The sequence below is a fragment of the Protopterus annectens genome, chromosome 17.part0 (assembly GCF_019279795.1).
Source record: "Protopterus annectens isolate FY-2018-M chromosome 17.part0, PAN1.0, whole genome shotgun sequence".
Lineage (NCBI taxonomy): Eukaryota > Metazoa > Chordata > Ceratodontiformes > Protopteridae > Protopterus > Protopterus annectens.
The window spans coordinates 76,383,882-76,404,499 of record NC_056751.1 but is presented as its reverse complement, the minus strand read 5'-3'; the positions used below and the strand labels follow the sequence as shown (position 1 = coordinate 76,404,499).

The 20,618-nt window shown below is 40.4% G+C and overlaps 1 protein-coding gene across 1 annotated transcript in view; it reads right to left on the bottom strand.

Moving 5' to 3' along the window:
- TRMT10B (tRNA methyltransferase 10B) overlaps positions 1 to 20,618 on the bottom strand; it is a 627,227-nt gene that overhangs the window by 142,503 nt on the left and 464,106 nt on the right. The window contains exon 8 of the mRNA XM_044059498.1: positions 7,751 to 7,818. Within this exon, the coding sequence (XP_043915433.1) occupies positions 7,751 to 7,818 (68 nt within the window). The remainder of the gene's footprint in view (positions 1 to 7,750; positions 7,819 to 20,618) is intronic.

Here is a 20,618-nt window from a genome sequence, read left to right as displayed (position 1 = left end):
ACTGTAGTATTGTCCGTCTTTATCAGCAGTTGTCCTGGATGAAGTAGATCCTTGAAGGCTGTCAGGGCATTCTGTACAGCTAGCATCTCTTTTTCATTGATATGAAGATGCATTTGGCTTGCGGGCCATATGCCCATAATACATTTTTCTGCCATGTGGGCCCCCCAGGCATAATCTGATGCATCTGTTGTTAGTGTCTACCCGGCTGTGGGTAAGGTGAATGGCTGTCCCTTGTTGTGGTGACAGGCCTGTGCCCACCATTGAAACTCCTGTTGCAAACAGGGAATGAGGGTAATTAATGTTTCCAGGCTGTGGCAATGTTGAGTCTAAACATTTTTTAGATACCGTTGTAGTTTCCTCATATGCAGTCTTGCATATGGAATTAGCAGAAAGCAGGATGCCATGAAGCCCAAAGCCTGCAGAATTTTTCTTGCAGATAACTGGGTCTTTGTTGCCAACATTTCGAAGTAAGAAGTCAGTTGCCTTTGTTTGTCTGGCGTGAGATAAGCCATCTGGGCAGTTGTATTTAAGCTTGCACCCAGGAATATTATCTCTTGAGAGGGTACCAGTTTTGATTTCTTTTCGTTTACTGTGTACCCTAGGCAAATTAGTAATCTTTTTACAAATGCCAGATGCTTCAGTAGAATGTCCTTGTTCTCTGCTTGAAAAAGGCAGTCGTCCAAGTAAGGATATATTTGGATTCCTCTTTGTCTGCAAAATGCAATTACTGGTGCCAGGCATTTTGTGAAGACCCTGGGCGCAGTAGATAAGCCAAAGGGCAGTGCAGAGAATTGGTAGTGTATTGAGCCAGCTATGAATCTGAGGTATCTTCTGCAAGATTGTCTTATTGGGACATGCAGGTATGCCTCTTTGAGGTCCAAAGTTACAAGCCAAGCCTTCTTGCCCAGCATGGGCAGAAGCTGCTGCAGAGTCAACATTTTGAATTTTGGAACGTCCAGAAAAGTATTTAGAATAGACAGGTCCAGTATTGGTCTCCAGGCTTTGTCCTTTCTGGGTACCAGGAAAAGTCTTGCGTAAAATCCTTGTCCCTGCTCTTGCTGTGGTACTCGCTGAATAGCCCGCATGTCCATGAGGGATGAAACTTGCTTTTGTGCCTCTTCCCATTGATTGTGTGGCAGGTCTGGCATACCTTTTGTCTTTGGAAGAGTGTGAAAGTGGAACCTGTAGCCCTGAAACACTATATTCAAGACCCATTTGTCCTGGGTGATCATGTGCCAATTTTGTGAAGAAAGGGCTAGTTTTCCCCCTAAGGGTGCTGCCAAAAGATAAGTGCTTGGCATTGGCAGAGGAAAGTCATTGGGACTGTTTCCTATATGGCTGTGATTTGTCTTCTCCGCTTTTGGAGGTAGACGTACCCCATTGTTTAGGCCTGTATGAACCTTGGGGCTGGGATCTGCCTCTAGGGCATCTGTATCTGCCTCTTTGTGGCCTGTCTGACACTGGAAAGGACCAATTCTTAGAAGGCCAGTTCCTGCTAAATCTGGGTGGCTGTACCTGTAAGAAATCCTTAACTGCATAGATTTCGCTTTATCCTCCATTTTCTTCAACACCTCTTCTGCCTTAACATCAAAGTATCATGCTGTAATGGAGCATCCAATAATTTTGCTTTAACATGATCAGGCAGATTCTGTTCCTTTAACCAAGCATGCCGTCTAATGACAGAACCCTTAACAGCGGCCCTGCAAGAGGCCTCTAGTGAATCAAAACCACATTGCAAAGTATGCTTTCCCACTTGTTCAGCTGCATGCAATAAATCCTGCATCTCCTTGTTTTCAGAACATTCAGAATTTGTCAACATTTTCTGTTTTAGCAGTGACATTAAGTATTGCTGATATTTAAGCATATGAAACTGACAATTTAAAGCCCTTACAGCCAAGGTAGCAGAAGTGTAAACCTTTTTCCCTCATCTGTCCAGTGCCCTAGGGTTTTTTGCAGTGGAAGCCTTGACCCCTTTGGGATCCTGAGATATAGTTTCTGGGTCAGCAGCAGGCTTTTAATACAGAAATGTATGAGAATCTGGAACCCTGTAGTATCTGTCTGGCTTAACAGGTGCAGGGAGTAAAGAGTCAGGAGACAGGCCGGACTCTGAAAATACATCATCTACAATGTCTAGAACAGGTGGAATAGCAAGAGGTTTGTGCTGAAGCAGTAAAAAAAAGTCTCTGAGCCTTTTCTTAGATTCTGAGTAATCTTGGCTCTCCCAGTGAAAATGCTCCCTCATGGTATGCAGGGTTTCCCCAAAAGAATAATCCTCAGGAGGAGAAGCTGAAGGAATAGATTCTTCAGCATCAGAATCCTCATAGGGAGGAAGAGAGTATCCCTGTTCAGAAGAGGAATCAGAGGAAATGGAAGCCTGATCAGAAGAGTCATATTCTGTCCCTTGCCTAGGCCTCTTATCAGGAGGGGGATGGGAACCCCTGATCAAAGTAATTAGGTCTTCGGCCATTTTGAGCGTCTGTTTCTTAGGCATGGAAGTCTGTCCAGGAGAATGCTGTACTTGTTTTGTTGTCTTTAGAGCTGTTTTAGTCTTTGTCTTTGAAGCTGAGGTTGGCTTGACATATAACGGTGTAGGTCTGAAAACACCCTCAGAAGCCGATGCCTGCTCAGCGGCTCCGGACCCATCTGAGGGAATAGTTTCTGAGTGTCCAATACCTTGAGTATCCAGAGGCCTAGTTGGCTCCATGTGGGAGTCGGAAGCGGCCTGTGGCTCTGAGGTAGCGGGCGTCAGGGGCTGCGAAAGCGCCTCGCTGAGAACCGGCGAGCCAGAGACTGGCCTAGCGGAGGCCTCGTCGTCGGTTTTGGACCACGGATGCCTGTCCTTTTCCTTGCGCTTTTTATAAACTCTGGTCATCGGTTGTTCCGACGGCATTATATAATTAAATCTTCGGCCAAAGTAATGAAAGGCAAAATCGTACTGACGCTTAATAGTGCGTTGGTTAAATCTAGCACAAAACTGACAGCTAGCAACGTCATGGTCAGGGCCTAGGCAAGGAACACAGTAAGAATGAAAATCCTTATGAGGTATTTGCTTCCCACATGAAATACAATTGTTAACTTTTTCTGACATCGGTCTGGAGCAAGAAAAAAGTTTCCCCAACGAAGACTTCGGATCTGAAATTCGATTTCGAAAATCTCAGGAGTCGGCCGACCGGCACTTGCGAACTGCTTTTGCTTCGGGCACCGCACGGCAAGAAAGACTGAAGAAAATGGCGTTGGCTGCATCTTTTATACCCCTGGCGTACTGACGTCAGGGAAGAGGCGACAGCAACAGACGCCGGACCAGGACTTTGGAATTCAGGCCGACTGCGGGGTAGCCTGCCAGCAGGATAACCCAAGTGTAATGACTGCAACAGTGAAACATGATGAACATCTCTCTAATTTAAACGAGTTCAGGGGAAACAGAAGGCCTGCGAGTTATGGAGCGACGGCCAACAAGGTTACAACACACAAAAAAGTGATAAGGGATAAAGTAATATATCTAGACAAAAACTTGATAAAAAACTTGACAAATTTTTTTGAATAAACAAAAATTATAATAATAGAAAAAAACTATACTAAGCCTGAGCCAGTAATGAAGCAACCTCGCAGCTGAAGCAGCAAATGAGATCTGGGTAGCTGACGCTGGGCATTCTGGGATAAGGGGTAGCCTCGAGCCAGTAAACAGCTCTCGAGCTATAGAAGATGGCCGAGTCGGAGCCGAGGATCGGTTCCGAACCCAAACAGCAAGAACGAAGGTGAGATGGACAACTTAACATCTACTGTTACACAAAAATATGTTGTCTCATGATTATTCTTCACAAAATGCACATTAACTTGCAGTTTTTTCACAAATGAGTCAAATAAAATGTTTATGCTTAAAACATAATGTAATTTAAATGCATGATTATGAAAAAATATATATAGTTTCCTATAAGCTGTAGCTTTACATTTCAAATGCTCTTCATTATCAAATTATAGTGTACTGACAGATAACTGAAGGCAAAATAAGTGCTGAAGGAGGTAAGGGATGTTACTATGTTTAAAAAATTCTGGTTTCAGAATGTTAATAGAGAAAAGAAAGAAAAACAATAAGTCAGGAATCTTTTGTAAATTTCTGGCCTTTTCAGGCTGGAGATGAGTCGCTGCAAGGATGTCTGTAAACACAGTGCGTACTAGTACTGAATGTAACAAGGTTAAAGGATAACATTCTTAAGCCAGATGGTCTATGTTTGAAAAAGGTATCTTGTCAAGTGCTCATGTTGAGCTCTAAGCAAGGATCAAGGGAGCATATAATATTTTAAAATACATTGATTTGTTAAAAGCTATGTAAAGAGTTTTGCATGCATGAAATTGAAAAGGAAAAAGTACAAAATAATGCAGTTTTCTTTGTTCTGGGAGACAGATCTGAAATTTTGTGAAGGCAGTCTCCCAGCACTGTTTATGGAATAAACCAGTACTTTGCGCATCTTGAAGTGTTATTCTTGACTCAAGAATAAAAGGGTAAAACTCTGTTATTTGTGTGTACTTTAACACTACTAATACATAATTATTCATCAAATACACTGATATCCTCCTGAAATAATCTATTATTTTGGCGATGTTGTAGTGTACTGGCTCACTGGCTGTTTTGTGCAGGAATGGGTGTGGCTGGAGTGATTGACAGGACTAATACTTGTGATGGGGTATGCAAATGATGAATGATTGGCATGCCATGCAGATTTGCCAATGACATCATGTATACATTGCTGATTTTTACAGCAGGAGTACTCATTGTGTAGTCTTTGTTTACTCTCTTCCTCAATGTACTGCAAGCTTGGAGTTGGTATACTGAAGTTGGGGGGAGTGGGGGCAGGGGGGCATGTCCCCCTGCAAAAGTAAATGGAAAACAATAACGTAAGGATACATATCACTGGCACCGATAATGCATAACTTAGAAATTGCGTTTAAATACCTACAAAGTAAATTTGCAAATATTTTCCTGAACTTAGAAACTGCATTTAAATACCTACAAGGTATTTTTGCAAATGTTTTACTGAACTAAGGAACTGCGTTTAAATACCTACAAGGTATATTTGCAAATTTTTTCCTGAACTTTATACATATGGTTTCCAAGAATACCCAATTACGCATGCATGTGCTTCCTCATCAGGATGAATATTCATGTGGATGAGAACCACATCATATTGGTTATTCATAAGTACAGACAGATGTCAACCAGCTGGGGCAGGGTTTTGGTGGTGTTTGCCCCTGTACATCTGGTGAGCCAGTACACTACAGCATTGCCATTCTTTTCAAGTAAAACTTGAACTGATGGTGCATAACCAAAGAGTGAAGGACTATCTCTTCCCTGGATTCTGCATCCAAGGAAGAACACAAGGTGGTAAATGGACAAGATCACAGCTACTACTACAGTATAATATTTAATTTATGATACCTAATAACTGCAGAGGCCTGGGTTAACTCTTCACATGACGTTCTCTGTCCACTGTTAGGTTTAGACACCATGATGAGCCTGCTAAAGGCCTCACTTTGGTGTATAAGCCCAATGAGGACAAAAACAAGCTCAGACTGATTACAGTCAACAGAAGCCCTTATATTACTATTGCTTTGGAAAGACGCGTCTTCTGTGGCCAGATGCGTAACAGTCAGGAAGACAGCTGACCATAGATAGGTCTACATCACCTTCAGTGCAGCAGCTGCCTGAGACACTCTTGTGGATAATATAAACAGAAGTAAAGTACTGAAATAAGTTCTGCAGGAAATGATTTAGTCTTAATTTTATTAGTTTAACATATGCTAACCAGGTAAGTGGACTGGTTCATAGTCCCTTTCATTCATGACCCAGGACCATAAGGGGAAGGATAAATGCAATAAATATTAACAATTTCCTGTAAACGGGGTATATACAACACATTACCAATTTAATGTAGCCAACTAATTGACAAGTTTCTGAAAGGTGGGAGGAAACTGGAGTACCAAGAGAAAACCTGCATAAACATGAGGAGAACCTGCAAACTCCAGAAAGACAATGAAAAGAATTCAGAAAAAACCCTGGTCATACTTCCACATACCCTTAGACTAACGAGCAGGACCTGCAGCAATAGGTGTGAAGGGACCACTAGCCACTAACGAAGGCTACAAGTACCTCGGTCAGAGGAACACTATCCACCAGGGAGAACTACAAATATACAGGCTGAGGTTGAACATGAGCCACTAGGGAGAACTCTATTTTGTGCTTTAACGGCACTTACTTGTACCAGGGATCAGGAGGGGAAACCATAGACACCAAGGAGACCTCTTCATTTTGTGCCTTAAGGGCAAATACATATAATGTAGGTTGAGGGGAATGTTAGACACCAGGGATGAGTTCTTGTGCAGTAATGGCACTTACAGATAATGAGGAAGGGGGGAAACACTAGACACCAGGAATATTGAATATACTATGTTATATGCACTTACTCAAAAAATCATTATTTAAAATGTGATGCTGCGAGCCACTAGACACAAGGGATACTACTAATTGCTATGCCTTAATGGCACTATAAAGGAACTGAACTCTGCACCCTTGCTACAGTAAAACCTAAGACTAATCCACTAGGCTAATTCAGAATTTATTGCACAAGGGGTTGTCTGGAACAGTCTGTGACATACTATGAAAAGGGTTAGGGAACAGAAAACTTACCTCTTAAAAATCAGGGAGGGATTTAAGTTATGCTTCTTAAAACTGACAAAGTTGCCAGTCTAACAACTTTTGCACTCCCTTGGATTAGGGTTACCACCTGTCCCACTTTGCGAGGGACAGTCCCTCTTTGGGCAGTTGTGTCCTGCTAAAAAAGTGTAAAAATGGGAATTGTCCTGAGATTTTAGGACAAAATTATTTCCTATATTTTACGCAATAGTTGCATAAAACAGTTATTCTGTATCTGAAACACCTAAATGTTATAAGAAACAGAATAAGCAACTAAAATGCTACAAGAATAACCTTTTATTTAGGCAAAAAAGGGAAGTTCTGTCCTTTGTACTGGCCATGGGTATGTTTTGGCCTGCAAAATCTGATGTTTGTACCAAAAATGTCCCACTTTGGGCATTTAAAAAGGTGGCAACCCTACCTTGGATGTACTGAAAGATATGTACTATGAATCTATAATGTCTGGCATTAATAACTGATTGAAATCATCCATGATTTATAGGGGATGAAAAAGACTACATCGGGGACATTCTACCAAGATGGAGGTGTGTGTGTGTGTGTGTGTGTGTGTGTGTGTGTGTGTGTGTGTGTGTATTGTGTAAGGGAGGGTACCTGTGCTACCGTGATGCATCTGGCAATATTATTAAATACTGCAGGAAGTGCTGATTTGCACTTTGTGGATGTTAATGTAATTCAGAGACATGCAAATTAGCCAAAAATTATGTCTTTCCTCCTTGTGTCTAATGTGTCTCTGAATCACAAAATACTGCACTGTGGTAACAGTGTCTTTATGGCCTGCATTATGGATTTTAATGAATTCCTGGGTAAGAGTCACATCTAAAAAATAAGTCTTACTATATCTTAATGATTAAAGTTAAGCCAGGACAGCATGATATCTGCAACAAATGCAAGTTAATTTGCCTACAAAGCTGGGCTCCTTCTGTAAAGAAAAAGAATGTTAATGTCATAGAAACAATTTGGAATGAAAAGTCTTAGTTTGCACATTTTGTGAAAAGTAAAGACATTCAATATGCATTTAATATAGAGTTAAGTGAAAAGTACCTTCTGAATACTCTCATCCACTAATCCACCGAAGACATAAACTTTGTTTGGCTCAATATCTTCCAGAACTAAACAAATACATATATATGTATTATGCGTATAAACATGACACTGATCATCTCTAAATGTGTTATGCACATAAAAACTCATATAATTTAAATGTAATAGTTTAGCACTGTTCTAAGTTCTAAATGATTGCAGATTTTGTTGTAAACTGCATGGCAATAATACAAAAAAGTATTTTCTTACCATATTAGATGATCCACTGGGGGCCCTCCTTGGTATGCTTATCTTTCTTTGCACTCCTAGTTCGCATTTTAAATTCTCAGAAACCATTGCACTCATAGTACTGTGTGTGATATCATGCTATGTCCGTGCAATATATATATATATATATATATATATATATATATATATATATATATATATATGTATGGATAAGGATATGGGTTGGGAGGGTGGCCTAATTGGCTAGGCTTAAAATGGCTCACAAGGGTAGTCAACCTAGTACTATAGTATAGTATAGATATATGGAAAATTCAAAAGCACCTGCTGGATGGAGAGACCATCCAACTAGACAGAAACAGTGGGAAGGTATTTTTGATTCACAGAGGAAGCTGCCTTAATAAATCAACTGATACAGTAAGAAGTTATCTGTTATACCTTACATCACATACCCTCCTCAGTGTGTCTGTGGACTGAATCCAGTTAAAAACTCAGGGTGGTAGAAGCCGAGAACAGCCAGGAAGTAAAAGCTAAGAAGGATGAGTCCCAAATTACCAAGGTACCAAGGGAAACCCAGCTCTTGGAGTCACAGTCAGAGCAATACTATTTTGGACTAATGACCAAGTGGTCATGGTACAAATATCTGACCTGCAGACATTTTAGAAGATAGAAATGGAATCGGATACTCACCTGGTGAAGAGGCCTTACTTCCAAAGCCTTCAAGCCCAGATGAACCACATGTAGCTCTAGTAAGCTGATTTATGGGCTGGGGGACCACCATGAAGATGCAGATATGGGCTCCCCTTTCCACACATAGAGCAACTGTCATCTGGACTTATGATGGCTCTGACTGCAGGAAAGCAAGACCAACACTGGTGGGGGATGTCTTCCATTTCACAACACATAAACAGGGTTCTGACATTAAGACCTATTAAGCATGTAGTGACTTTGCAATCACTGACATCTCACCAACCACCGAAAATTGCATCCTCATGTGAGTGAAATGCACTATGAAAATCATGGTGGCTATAAGAAAAAAGACACAAATGATGAAGATGTACTTTAGATTGGACTTTCTACTGTATCCTTTCCCAGGTTATCAAGGCCATGGTGTCTTGAGCCCTCTCTATCAGCAGAAATGACTGATAATGGAGAGTGTCCAGTTCCTAGTCAATAAAGACCACACTGTGAAATCAAATGAAAGAGTACTTCTACAATTTTATGGTCATTCCCCAGGACTAATACTGTGAAAACATTCACAACCAGGGTTGCCACCAGTAGCCATCAAAGTAGGGGAACATGTGGAGTTCTTCCTCTTGCAAGGTCTCTGATGACACTGACAGCAACTCATTAAACATAATGGGTGCAGAGGATAGCCAAAATGGATGCATTTTATAATGAACAGATACCCAACCACAGAACACTGTAAGAATCACTCATTTAGATTCTAGATATCAATGTATTAAAGTACATCCATTATATCCAAAGATGTCATCTCGATGTGGCAGAAAAAGCATGACTTCATGGAGCTTCAGCTTCAGAATATGACATACCAGATTTTCTAACTGATGCCACTGAGATCTAAGATACAACAGAACTCTGCCACCACTTTCAGGAAGTACAGTTGTGTAAAATCTTACCATAACAAGTAGATGCCTTTCTTTTTACTGTTGTAGTATTCATAACATGTGGGATCTCCTGCCGAGGACAGCCCAATGTTCATCCAGTATACCAAAGCCTTTACATCCTCCTAGCATCATACATCAGACATATGTTTCCTATGCAGGCGTAGGGCATAAAGGTGACATATATATGCTCCATACTCTGACATGAAGTGCCCCAGAAGAAAGGAGAGCATATACATCCACTGGGAAAGAGAAACAGAAAAGAAAGGCAAAGACCCCTCTGCCAGCAAAGTGCTCCCAACAGGAGAAAGAGAAAGAGGGGACAGGAAGGAGGGACTGAATACTGCAACATTAAAAAGAAGGACATCTTCTGTTATGGTAACATTTTACACAACTGTATTATGTCCTTCCTTATCACTGCTGTAGTATTCAGAACATGTGGGAGATTACCAAAGTTATTGTAAAGGATGAGTGGAGGAAGGCACAGAAGAGCCCTCCACAAACCCATGAAGGACAGCCCTGGCAAATCCTACCCTGGCTTTGGAAATGACATCCAACTAGTAATGTTTAGTAAAGGTGTGGACAGAGGACCAAGGAGTAGCATCAAGGATGGTGTTGGTATCAAATCTTTGAAAAAAGCTCCAGAAGTCGCTACTGCCCTTGTTGAATTAACTCAGACTGAAACAGAATGCTGTTTTCCATGAAAGGAACAAAAAGAAATGGCCTTAGAAATCCAGGAGGATATGATTTGCTTACAAACTGCCAAACCCTATGTCCAGGTAAGAAAAGAAACAAAAAGCTGCTCAGACTTGTGGATAGCCTTTCTCTTATCCAAACAATACCCGAACTAAGTAGATCTAAAGTGTGAAGAACCTTCTCAATAGCAGATTGTGGAGAAGGAAAAAAGGAAGGAAGCTGGACAGAGTGATTAAGAGGCAACTCACTAACCACCTTGGGCTCAAAAAAAGGATTAGTACACAGAGACACTCTGCCCCTATGAAAAAACAGAAAGGAAAGAATCACCATTATTTATTTATTTAACATTTGCTTCCCGGGAAAGTCCGACTGGACACAGGTCCTTTTTCAGTGGATGCCCGGGGAGAAAAGCTACAGTTTTGCATAACTTACAAGTTTGAGTTACAATTAATATAAGACTTACAAACAGTTACAAAAAATATAAAGCTTACACACACTGCTAAAAAAAATTGGCTTGCCTGCAAGAAATCTCAGAGTGTCAACATAATGGTTACAGAATGATAAATATATTACATTTGAGATAAATGTGTACAATAGACTACATAAGAGTACATAAGTCCCTCATCGTACATGAGAGAGACTAGTGAAAGTAAGGTGAGGACAGATGCCTCAGTAGGATGTATTAGGAAAGCAATGAACTAAAAAATTAGTTAGAGAGGTAGAATTAAACAGTTATAGGTGTATCCAGGGCAGTTACAAGAACATTAGTGCTGGAAGTTCAGAAACTCTCTTGGATTAAGTAAGGGAAAACATGAAGCAGTCTTCCAGGTGCAGTGTTGCATAGAAAAAGACGAAGCAGGCTTAAAAGGAGCCTAAGAACGTTTTTCAAGGACAAATTTAAAGTCCCAAGAGGGAGGAAGAGATTTTCTTGAAGATTGATTTGAAGGATGCCTTTAAGGAATTGTTTGATCTCAAAACAAGAGGCCAGTGGTGGGATCAAGGGCAGACAAGCAGAGATTGCTGACAAGTGAGCTTTAAAAGAAGAATATGCTAGGCTGGCAGTTCACACAAGTAAGAAAGGACCAAAGGTACCCCCCACTGATAAGGGATCCTGGTGATGCTTGAGACACCAAGAGAAAAAACCCTTCCATTTAGCCATACATGATTTTTTTGTAGTGGGTTGCCTGACCTTTTGCAGAACCTTAAGCACATCCTCAGAAATATGGTGTCTAAAAGGTATCAAAACTATCACCAAAAGTATCAACTGAAGAGTGGACAATTGAGGCTGAATGAGAGACCCCTTGTCTTGTGTAAGAAGATCCATCCAGTGAGATTAACTTGTGATGACTGCCCCTGACCAGGTGAAAAAGAAGGGAGAATCAGTACTGTCTGGGCCAAAAGGGAGACACAAGCAAGATTCCTGGGGATTCCTTTCTGATCTCTATCTCAGTTTTTTGTTACTTGTGCTATTTACGGTGGTGGGTTTGTCTTTTGAGCCTTGCCTAAAAAAGGCATTATGGGGGTGGCAAGAGCCTTGGCCAGTATTCGAAAGCCTAAGGGTGACAGGTGCAAGCCATCTCTAGTGAAGCAGCGTGGCTTGTCGAGCATGTCATCCCAGGTGGACAGACACTGGATGCCCTTTGAATGACACCAGAAATTTAGCCAATTGTTGAAATTGATAATTTTTTCTCTATACTGTGGTATCATTCTTGGTGAGGGCAGGATGCTACTCAGGGTTAGGGTCATACCGGCCTACGCTAAGTGATCAGAGAGCTCATCCATGTCTCTTTTCATGTAGTCCAGGGAGGTACGGCTCAGGTCATTCACACCAACATGGACAATGACAGAGTCATATTTGTACTTGTTCTGGAGTGACCTGAGTTCTAGTGTTATGTGGCGGATCCTGGCACCCGACAGGCAGCTAACAGTAACCTTCTCCTTATTCAGCCTAGTGAGTGGGATGTCAGTGTGCCCGACTATATAGTCACCTATTAGTAATATGTTGGGTATGTTATTTTGCCTTAAGGGCTGTGACTGCGTGGCACACTGGTTTTGTAAAGTATGTGTTTCATGGTTTGTGTTGGGGGGGTGGAGGTTGCTTGGATGCCTGCTTTGGAGGTCTCTGTTGCTTTTGCAGATTTATATTTAGAGCCTCTGAGTATGTTTTCATGTATTTATGTGTGTTTTTTGCCGACGCTGGTTTAATGGGTCTATGTGAGACTGGTGGTGTGATGCAACTATTTCCCTTCTCCTCTTGACTGTCTGATTCAGTTTTGGGTTGAGAGAGCTTAGCCTCCAGTTTGGCTGTATACTTGCATCTCTTGCATGTATTAGTGTTTGGTGGTAGGAGGAGATGGTTGTCTGTGTACATGAGGCAGTTGTAACACTCCCTCAAAATGCCCAGATTCACCAGTTGGACTGAAGAGTACACCTGAAACTGCCCTTTGGTCATGCCTGGTTAGGTACAATGAACTGTTTTATTGAATAGCTGGTAAGGTCGAATAGAGACTCTTGTCCTTCTGTACATTATAGGGGGTCTAGTGCTAGGGTTTATAAGTGCTTACTATGAGTTTTGAGCAAGTGCTGGGCTGAGAAATTAATGGCTTGAGTGCTTAAGTTGAAAGTTTGTCTAGTTCCAAGGGAAAATTGAAGAGGAGACTTTGTGGAGCCAGGAATAGTTATATCCTAACTAACTGGTGCTGCCCGGTGCGCAAAACTGGGCAAATGCAGTTTTATAGCAGGGAAATGAAAGAGATAGAAATTAGCCCAAAATGGTCAATAAACTACTAATTTCTGGGCTGAAACCACTTCTCCAGGGACAGATAGGCTGCTCAAAGCTCACCTCTCTCCTGAATTCAGCACTAACCTGAAAACTGGACTATACTAGCTTAGACAGGCAGGAAACAAGTATATTCCTTTTTTTTCCAGAAAATAAAGCAGATACAAAAAAAAAAAAAAAAACACTTTAAATGCACAGAAAATGATACTTATTGTTATATATCTCGGATCAGAGCTGTAGTCAATGCCCCTAGTAATAAAGTAGGAAAAAACACACACACAGTAAAAGCAGATGAATAAAGTGTATTATATATATATATATATATATATATATATATATATATATATATATATATATATAAAAAACAACAGAAACCAAACAAACTGATTTAAACAAGTTACCCAATTAATCAGAAAAAGGCTCAAAACTGAGCCTTGTCCCAGCAGTCTTCAATCAGGCAAGCTCTAACTGCACACTCCTGCCACTAGGGTGCAGGGGAACTTTCTCCAAAAATGATGGCCTGGTTCAGTGCTCAGATTATACAAACACAGCTAGATTCAGCAGGTCTTAATCTGGTCTATGCTACATGCTAAGCTACCTGTCCTGCCACAACAGTGCAGACCACAAACCTTCATAATGTAAAACAACCGGTATGAAGCCGAAGTGCTTAAACCAAAAGACTTAGAATAACAGTTACAATTTAATCAGGCTACTACCAAGCAGTAATAAATGCAGCAGAATAAATAAAATTGAGTCATTTTAAGAAGAGGCAAAAGCAAAATAAAGTAGGAGGAAACACACACAACGAAGAAACCAGATAAATACACTGTCAGTAGATAAGAGAAACAGATCCCACAACTTTCTTAGTGTTTTTGTCCAATTTAATAAAATATGAACTTCATCAGAAACAACACCCATACTAATTACATCATTTAAATAGCTGACAACCATATCACGTTACTAGATTAACCAATAAAATATATTATACATTCCATACTTGTGTCATAATTTACAAAACATTTTAAAATGACATATAACATTTTTATTTTATATGTAATTTCAAAATGTTTTGTAAATTATGACAAGTACGGAGTGAATAATATATTTTACTGGTTAATCTAGTAACGTGATATGGTTGTCAGCTATTTAAATGATGTAATTAGTATGGGTGTTGTTTCTGATGAAGTTCATATTTTATTAAATTGGATGAAAGTGCTAAGAAGGTTGCGGCATCTGTTTCTCCTATCTACTGACTGTATTTATAAAGTAGGAGGCAACACAAATACAGTAACAGCAGATGAATAAAGTGCAATTTGTTTTTTTTTTTTTTTTTTTTAGTAAAGTGCAAGGAGAGAGGAAGGAAGAACCTAAGTGGGTTGGCCTTCTCAAATCTTCTCTCTGTAGTAAGTAGACTCAGAATATGATCTCACTGTACTCAGTTAAGTGAGCAAATCACATGGACCCAGAAGGAGTGTTCAAACACAGATTTACAGGAGGGGCGGGCAATTCTAGAGCCACCAACACTAACACCAAGACAAGAACAGGGAGGATGGGTGGGGAACTAACTGCAGAGACATACTGCACACTATTCAATGAAATAATTAGGTAACAGAAAAAATGAAATGCAGTACTTTTAAAACTGCAAGTTTGTACTTAACAGAAGACTAACATACAGTACTGCAAGTTTGCACTTAACTTCAGCTTCTAATGCAGGTGATTGTAGCCAACCAAGTCTCTCAGAAATTGAGCATAAAATGAATTCTCAAACTTTGTGGCTAGCACTTAAAGTACAGAGGAAGCCCTCTAGGTTAACAGTTAAATATCAGATAACAAAGAAGTGAGAAGATGGTTTGAATAGGAAATGAATGCCAAGTGCTTTCACCCACAACTGAGTTCACAAACTCAACACTTGTAGAAAGCATCCCTTCATGACACGTCAGAAGCTGGACTTTTAGATTCACACAAATGAAATGAATGCCATTAATACTACAGAGGATCAGGTAACACACCAAAGAAGTACAAACCACATTAGTCTGCAGAGAATGATGCCATCATAGACTTTCAAACCATCTTGAAATGGCAACAGCTCAAGCAAGTGCCCAAGTGAGGAAAATCAAGTTAACTTAAAAAGCCAAATAACCAACGAAATGACAAAAGTAATCTCACTAGATTCCTTCACTTTTTCACAGCCATTTGCCAGGCCAGCACTGAAGCAAATGTTTGCACACTTTACAAATGATTCTAAGGTAGATAAAGAGAAACAAGAAGTCAGGAAAACAATTTGCAAAGAGAAACAAGAAGCTCAGGAAAATACTTTACTTTATACTGTGGGCAATCAGGTTGAGCCAATTTACACTACATTTACAGAGGAGCAAAAATGGCCAGGAATTCATTAAAGGGTTTAGTGCAAGTTGTACTAAAAAGGCTCTGCTCCCATGACAAAGTAATATGTAATTCATAGATGTTAACTGTGATGAGGTAAGGTGTTATTATCAACTAATCTGCAAGTCACTGAATAAGAGTTACTACACACACACACACACACACACACACACACACACACACACACACACACACACACACACACACACACACACACACACAGATTAACATAACAGTTCAAGTGTCACTGTGGCACACTTGCAGATGCCCTGGTGTGACACCTCATTCCCCAAACACTGTAATAGTTTATGGGCTGTTATGGCATATGTGTAGACTGTCTGGTGTCTAGTGTTTCCTCCCATGCCCCCGATCCCAGTAGTGATGTCCTTGTCATTATGCATCTACATTTAGAGTAGCTTCTTGTGTCTAGTGTTTCTCTCCTGACACCCGATAATTGTACAGCTGTCTATGCCATTATAGCACTTACATTTAGAGTAATCTCTGGTGTTGTGTCACCCACCCCCAGATCCTAATACTCATGCCTTTGCTGTTATAGCACTTATACTTCGAGTATTCCCTGGTGTCTAGTGTTACCCTCCCACCCCAATCCTCATACTGATGCCGGTGCCATTAAGGCACTTAGGTTGAAAGCATTCTTGGTGTGTAGTGCTTCCTCCACTGTCCAATCCCTGTACTGATACCAGTGCTGTTAAAGCACTTACACTGAACATATTACTGGTGTCTAATGGATCCCCAACCCCAATCTCCATATCACAGTCATGGTAGATAGTTGATCATGGCCAAATAGCATGACATAGTAGTGAAAGTTATGCGGATCTACATGGGAAAGCAATTTCATGAATCACACAGTGTGTAGATGCCTTCCTGGATGTGGTTATGGGGAAGAAAGCACATGGCTAATTAGTATATGTCTCTCCCCAGACTGCCTCTTTAGTACTCAGCACATCCGCGGAGTCAGGCCTACATGGTGCTGGACGTCTTCATGCTACAGCCCTGTGCAGCACCATGTCTGGACAGTTGCTGAATACCAAAAAGGTACTGAAACATGAACATTGAAGTGTGCATGTCATGGTACCTTCCTGAATCCTCCATGTTTGTGTGTGGTAGAGCTAAAGTGGTTGAACATTTTGTGGTAGAAAGAAATACAATTCATGACATGTTTTTATACTATGTACAAGGTGGTACTGATATTTGTGATGTGAGAGATTTTGTTGAACTTAAGCACAAAGGGAGTATTAAACAAGTTCAAAAGCATGACAACAGCTAAAGCGATACTGTCAGTGAGTGCAAACTGGAAATTGCACCAGATTCAACTGTCTCAACACTGGATCAGAAAAATGCTTAGCGTGAAATAAGAGGTGCAACAAAACAGGACACTTTGCTGCTACATGTAAGACTACTATGGTTATAGAAGTAGAAATGGAAAAATAAGATAGAGAAAATTGAAAAAGAGGCTTTCTTTTCTGGGATCATTAACAGAATAGCCAGACAAAGAGGAAAATGGCAAGTAAAACTCCCAACTCATGGAACTCCAATGAAGTTTAAAACAGATGCTGGGACAGACATTACTGTAATGTCATGTGGTGCCTGCAGAAGCATCCTGAAATGCTCACAGTTTCATACAGCAGAAATGGGAATATGCAATCTTTGCAAGAAATGTAGATGTAAGGGAAGAGAGATTTCCTGCAATAACTGAGTAGAAAGGGCTCAAGTACGAGTTTTGGGTTGATGTACTTAAAAGTCCATATGTAAATAATCTGCTGAGTAGGACTGTTTCCTGTGAAATTGTCCTGTCTGCCAGTTGAAGTAAATGTGGATGTGTTTTCATTATGCTGGACTCCTTGATTCTGCATCAGCTAAAATAAGTCTAAAGCCAGGTGCAGTCCCATATGCACTTACTACATCAAGGATAGCACCATTCCCTGTGCTCTCTAAAGTAAAAGTTAAGCTACATAGAATGAAGGTGCTTAGTATAAAAGAACAGGTCAGCAAGTCTGCAGACTGGGGTGCAACAATGGTGTCGATGATTAGGAATAATGACAAAGTGAGAAAATGTGGTTCCTCAAAACAAAATTATATAGTAAAAAGGAGAGTTTTATCTTGACGGAATATTCTGTGTCAGATGGTTACTCTAGGGATGATGTGTGCAATTAAAATTTTCTGCAGTGAATTGAATACTTTATTAACAGGCTATGATAGCATTATGGTCACAGTGGATGACATTTTAGTATTTGGGCCTGATAAGCGAGTGCATAATGACAGTTTAGAGACTGTGCTTCGAACTACTAAGAAATCAAAGTTCACTCTACATAAAGAAAAGGGCTGCTTTGGCAAAAATGAAATTGCATTGTTTTGGACACTGTGTAAGTAGTGATGGTATCAAGCCAAATGCAGGCAATGCCAAAGCTCTTGCTGAGTTGCAGAATCCTACCAATGTGATGAAACTCTAACAACAATTGCTTGGCATAGTTCGTTTCTTGATCAAATTTATGTCATGGTTGTCAACAAAGGTACATCCTATGACAACACGACCTAGAAAAGTGGCAGAGAGAGTTCCCAAGAGCAGGTTTTCAAAAGGGTAATGTCTATACTAATGTCCGCCAAGTGCTTGTGTACTATGATGTCACTAAACCTACAGCACTCAGTGTTGATATTAGCAGTTAAGCAACGGGTACTGCCTTGAACCAAACAGATGAGGGCGAATGCAAGCTAACTGTTTTCTGTTCTAGAATGCTGAACAAAACATATATGAGATATTCCCAAAATGAAAAGGAATGCCTAGCAGGGATATGAACATATGAACAATTCTCTACATGTTTACTGGGACTGGACTGTCTCCAACAACAAACAGACCATAATTCCCATGTTTCCCTCATTAATTCATATGACTTGAATAAAATGCTTCAGAGATATAGAGACTTATAAAGAAATTAGATGTTTCAATGGAAAAGTTGTGAATGTGCCAGAAAAACAACTAGTAGTGTCTGATACCCTATCCAGAAACCCAAAGACTAACACGACTGAGTCTGATACTGAAGAAGACATGACTACCTACATGCAAAAACAAACAACCTGCTACTACAAGAAGAATGGACAGTTTCAAAAAAGCTATTAAACAAGGCACTGCCCCTCAAGTAATCATTGCTTATATTAGCAATGGATGGTCTAACAAGTAGACACAGTGTCTGCCATGCAAGTTCTTTACAGCAAGCGTCCAGTTATCAGAGCGCAAAGGACTCTTACTGTACCCAAAGTGAATTGCTGTGCAGAGAGCAGAAGTCCTCCAACAAACTCACTAGGATCATCAAGGGGTGACCAAGTGCACAAAAAGGGCAAACATGTCAGCCATGTTGTCGAACAGTACCTCCCCAGGTGCATAGTAGCAAGTCCCGCCTAAACCCAGCCCTCCAACCAACACCCCGTAACGTGTTCGAATAACAAATGAATATTCATGCCGATGTCTTCACCGGCAGCATGAATATTCATCGGGTATTCGGCCCATTAACTCGAGGGGGAACTACAATTACCTAATCTAAAGAAACAGCACTATAACTCCAAGCAGCACTTTTTTAATGTTTTTGCAGGGTGGAGCAAGCCCCACTGCACCCCCCACACCCCCTGCAAATTAGATATACCAACACCAAGATCACACTATAGTGAGAAAAAAGGTAACTGTAAATCAGCAACCAATGTATGCATGATGTCGCCGTCAGATCGGCATGGCAGACAGTCATGCATCATTTGCAGATGACATCACAGCCATTTGGCATGTCAATTACCCAAGGCATGCCCACTTCTTCGCAGACCAACCGGGGAGGTACTATTCTACAACAATGTAAAAGGTCTATGTAATGGCAAAGTATAAAATGTAGATACTATAAATGTGACAACAATGCATCAGTTTTGTAGAGAACATAAGTCAACTAATAAGAGAGATCCTTTTATGACTACACCACTGAGAAAGGGCCATGCCAGAAAATCTACAGCTCCTCTCTGTGAATATTATGTAAAAGTCCTTGGAAGTAGTAGACTAGTACTCCAGAGACACTGATATAACCCACCTACCCACAATTACTAGTGAACAAGCGGCAGCTCAGTTTAAGACAACATTCTTAAGGTAGATGGGGTACCCACATAGTTGACAATTGAACTCAGCTGTCATGCATGAAATTCTATAACTTAAGTAAAGAGTATGGTTTCGTCCATACAACACTGAATCCTCACTACCCTCAATCAAATGATGCTACAGAGAGAAAGCCTTACATTTTTTTCAGCCGAATCCATACATTGCCTTAATGTCTTACAGAAAAATTCCAGTGTTATAAGTCTTGTGTTAACCAATGCTGGGAAGACAAATCCCAAACAATGTTCCTGTGTTATGATCAAAACTACAGGCAAAGACTATTCATTATAAAACAGACAAATAGAATGACCAAAAAGATCAAATCTACATACAAGTACTTCTGTGACAGAAAACATTCCAGTTGTCCCTTACCTGCTTTGGAACCTAGACAGGCAGGCTGTATCAAGTTGGAAGAGGGGGGAAATGACAGAAGATGCCAGGTATTAAAGTGGAAAAGTCCACTGAATCCAGGTTATATGTGATCCAAATCGATGATAGGGCTGTAGTAAGGAGAAAAAGGAGATGCATACAGTTCGTACAGAAGATGTCTGTACCAGAAAGATAACTGCCTCATCCAAGGGGACAGAAGTCCCTAATGACAATACAATTGCTGAATCCAAAACAGCAGTTGCTACTGCTCAAAAAAGAAAAAATAGGAGAAGAAATATTCCAAATCTAAAATGATGTGACCAAAACAGAAGACTATGTGATGCACCCAAAAGAGACACTTAGACAAATAACCAAGTTATTAGTAATGTATCATTCTGAAAGTAGTTCTCCAATAATCACCAAACTAGATACATCACTGGACAGATACATGCCAAACAAAACAGACTTATCTAGAGAGGTTAAATTCTCATATTCATAAAATGAACCAATTTCCTTTTGAAGTATCTCAACCTGTCTGAACTATTTACAGTGGATGTGAGATGAGGTTTCCAGTGATGTACTAAGTTCAGTGACCATTCCAGAGGCAGATAACTAGCCAAATGACTGTCCTTTGAAAACTGCTATTAC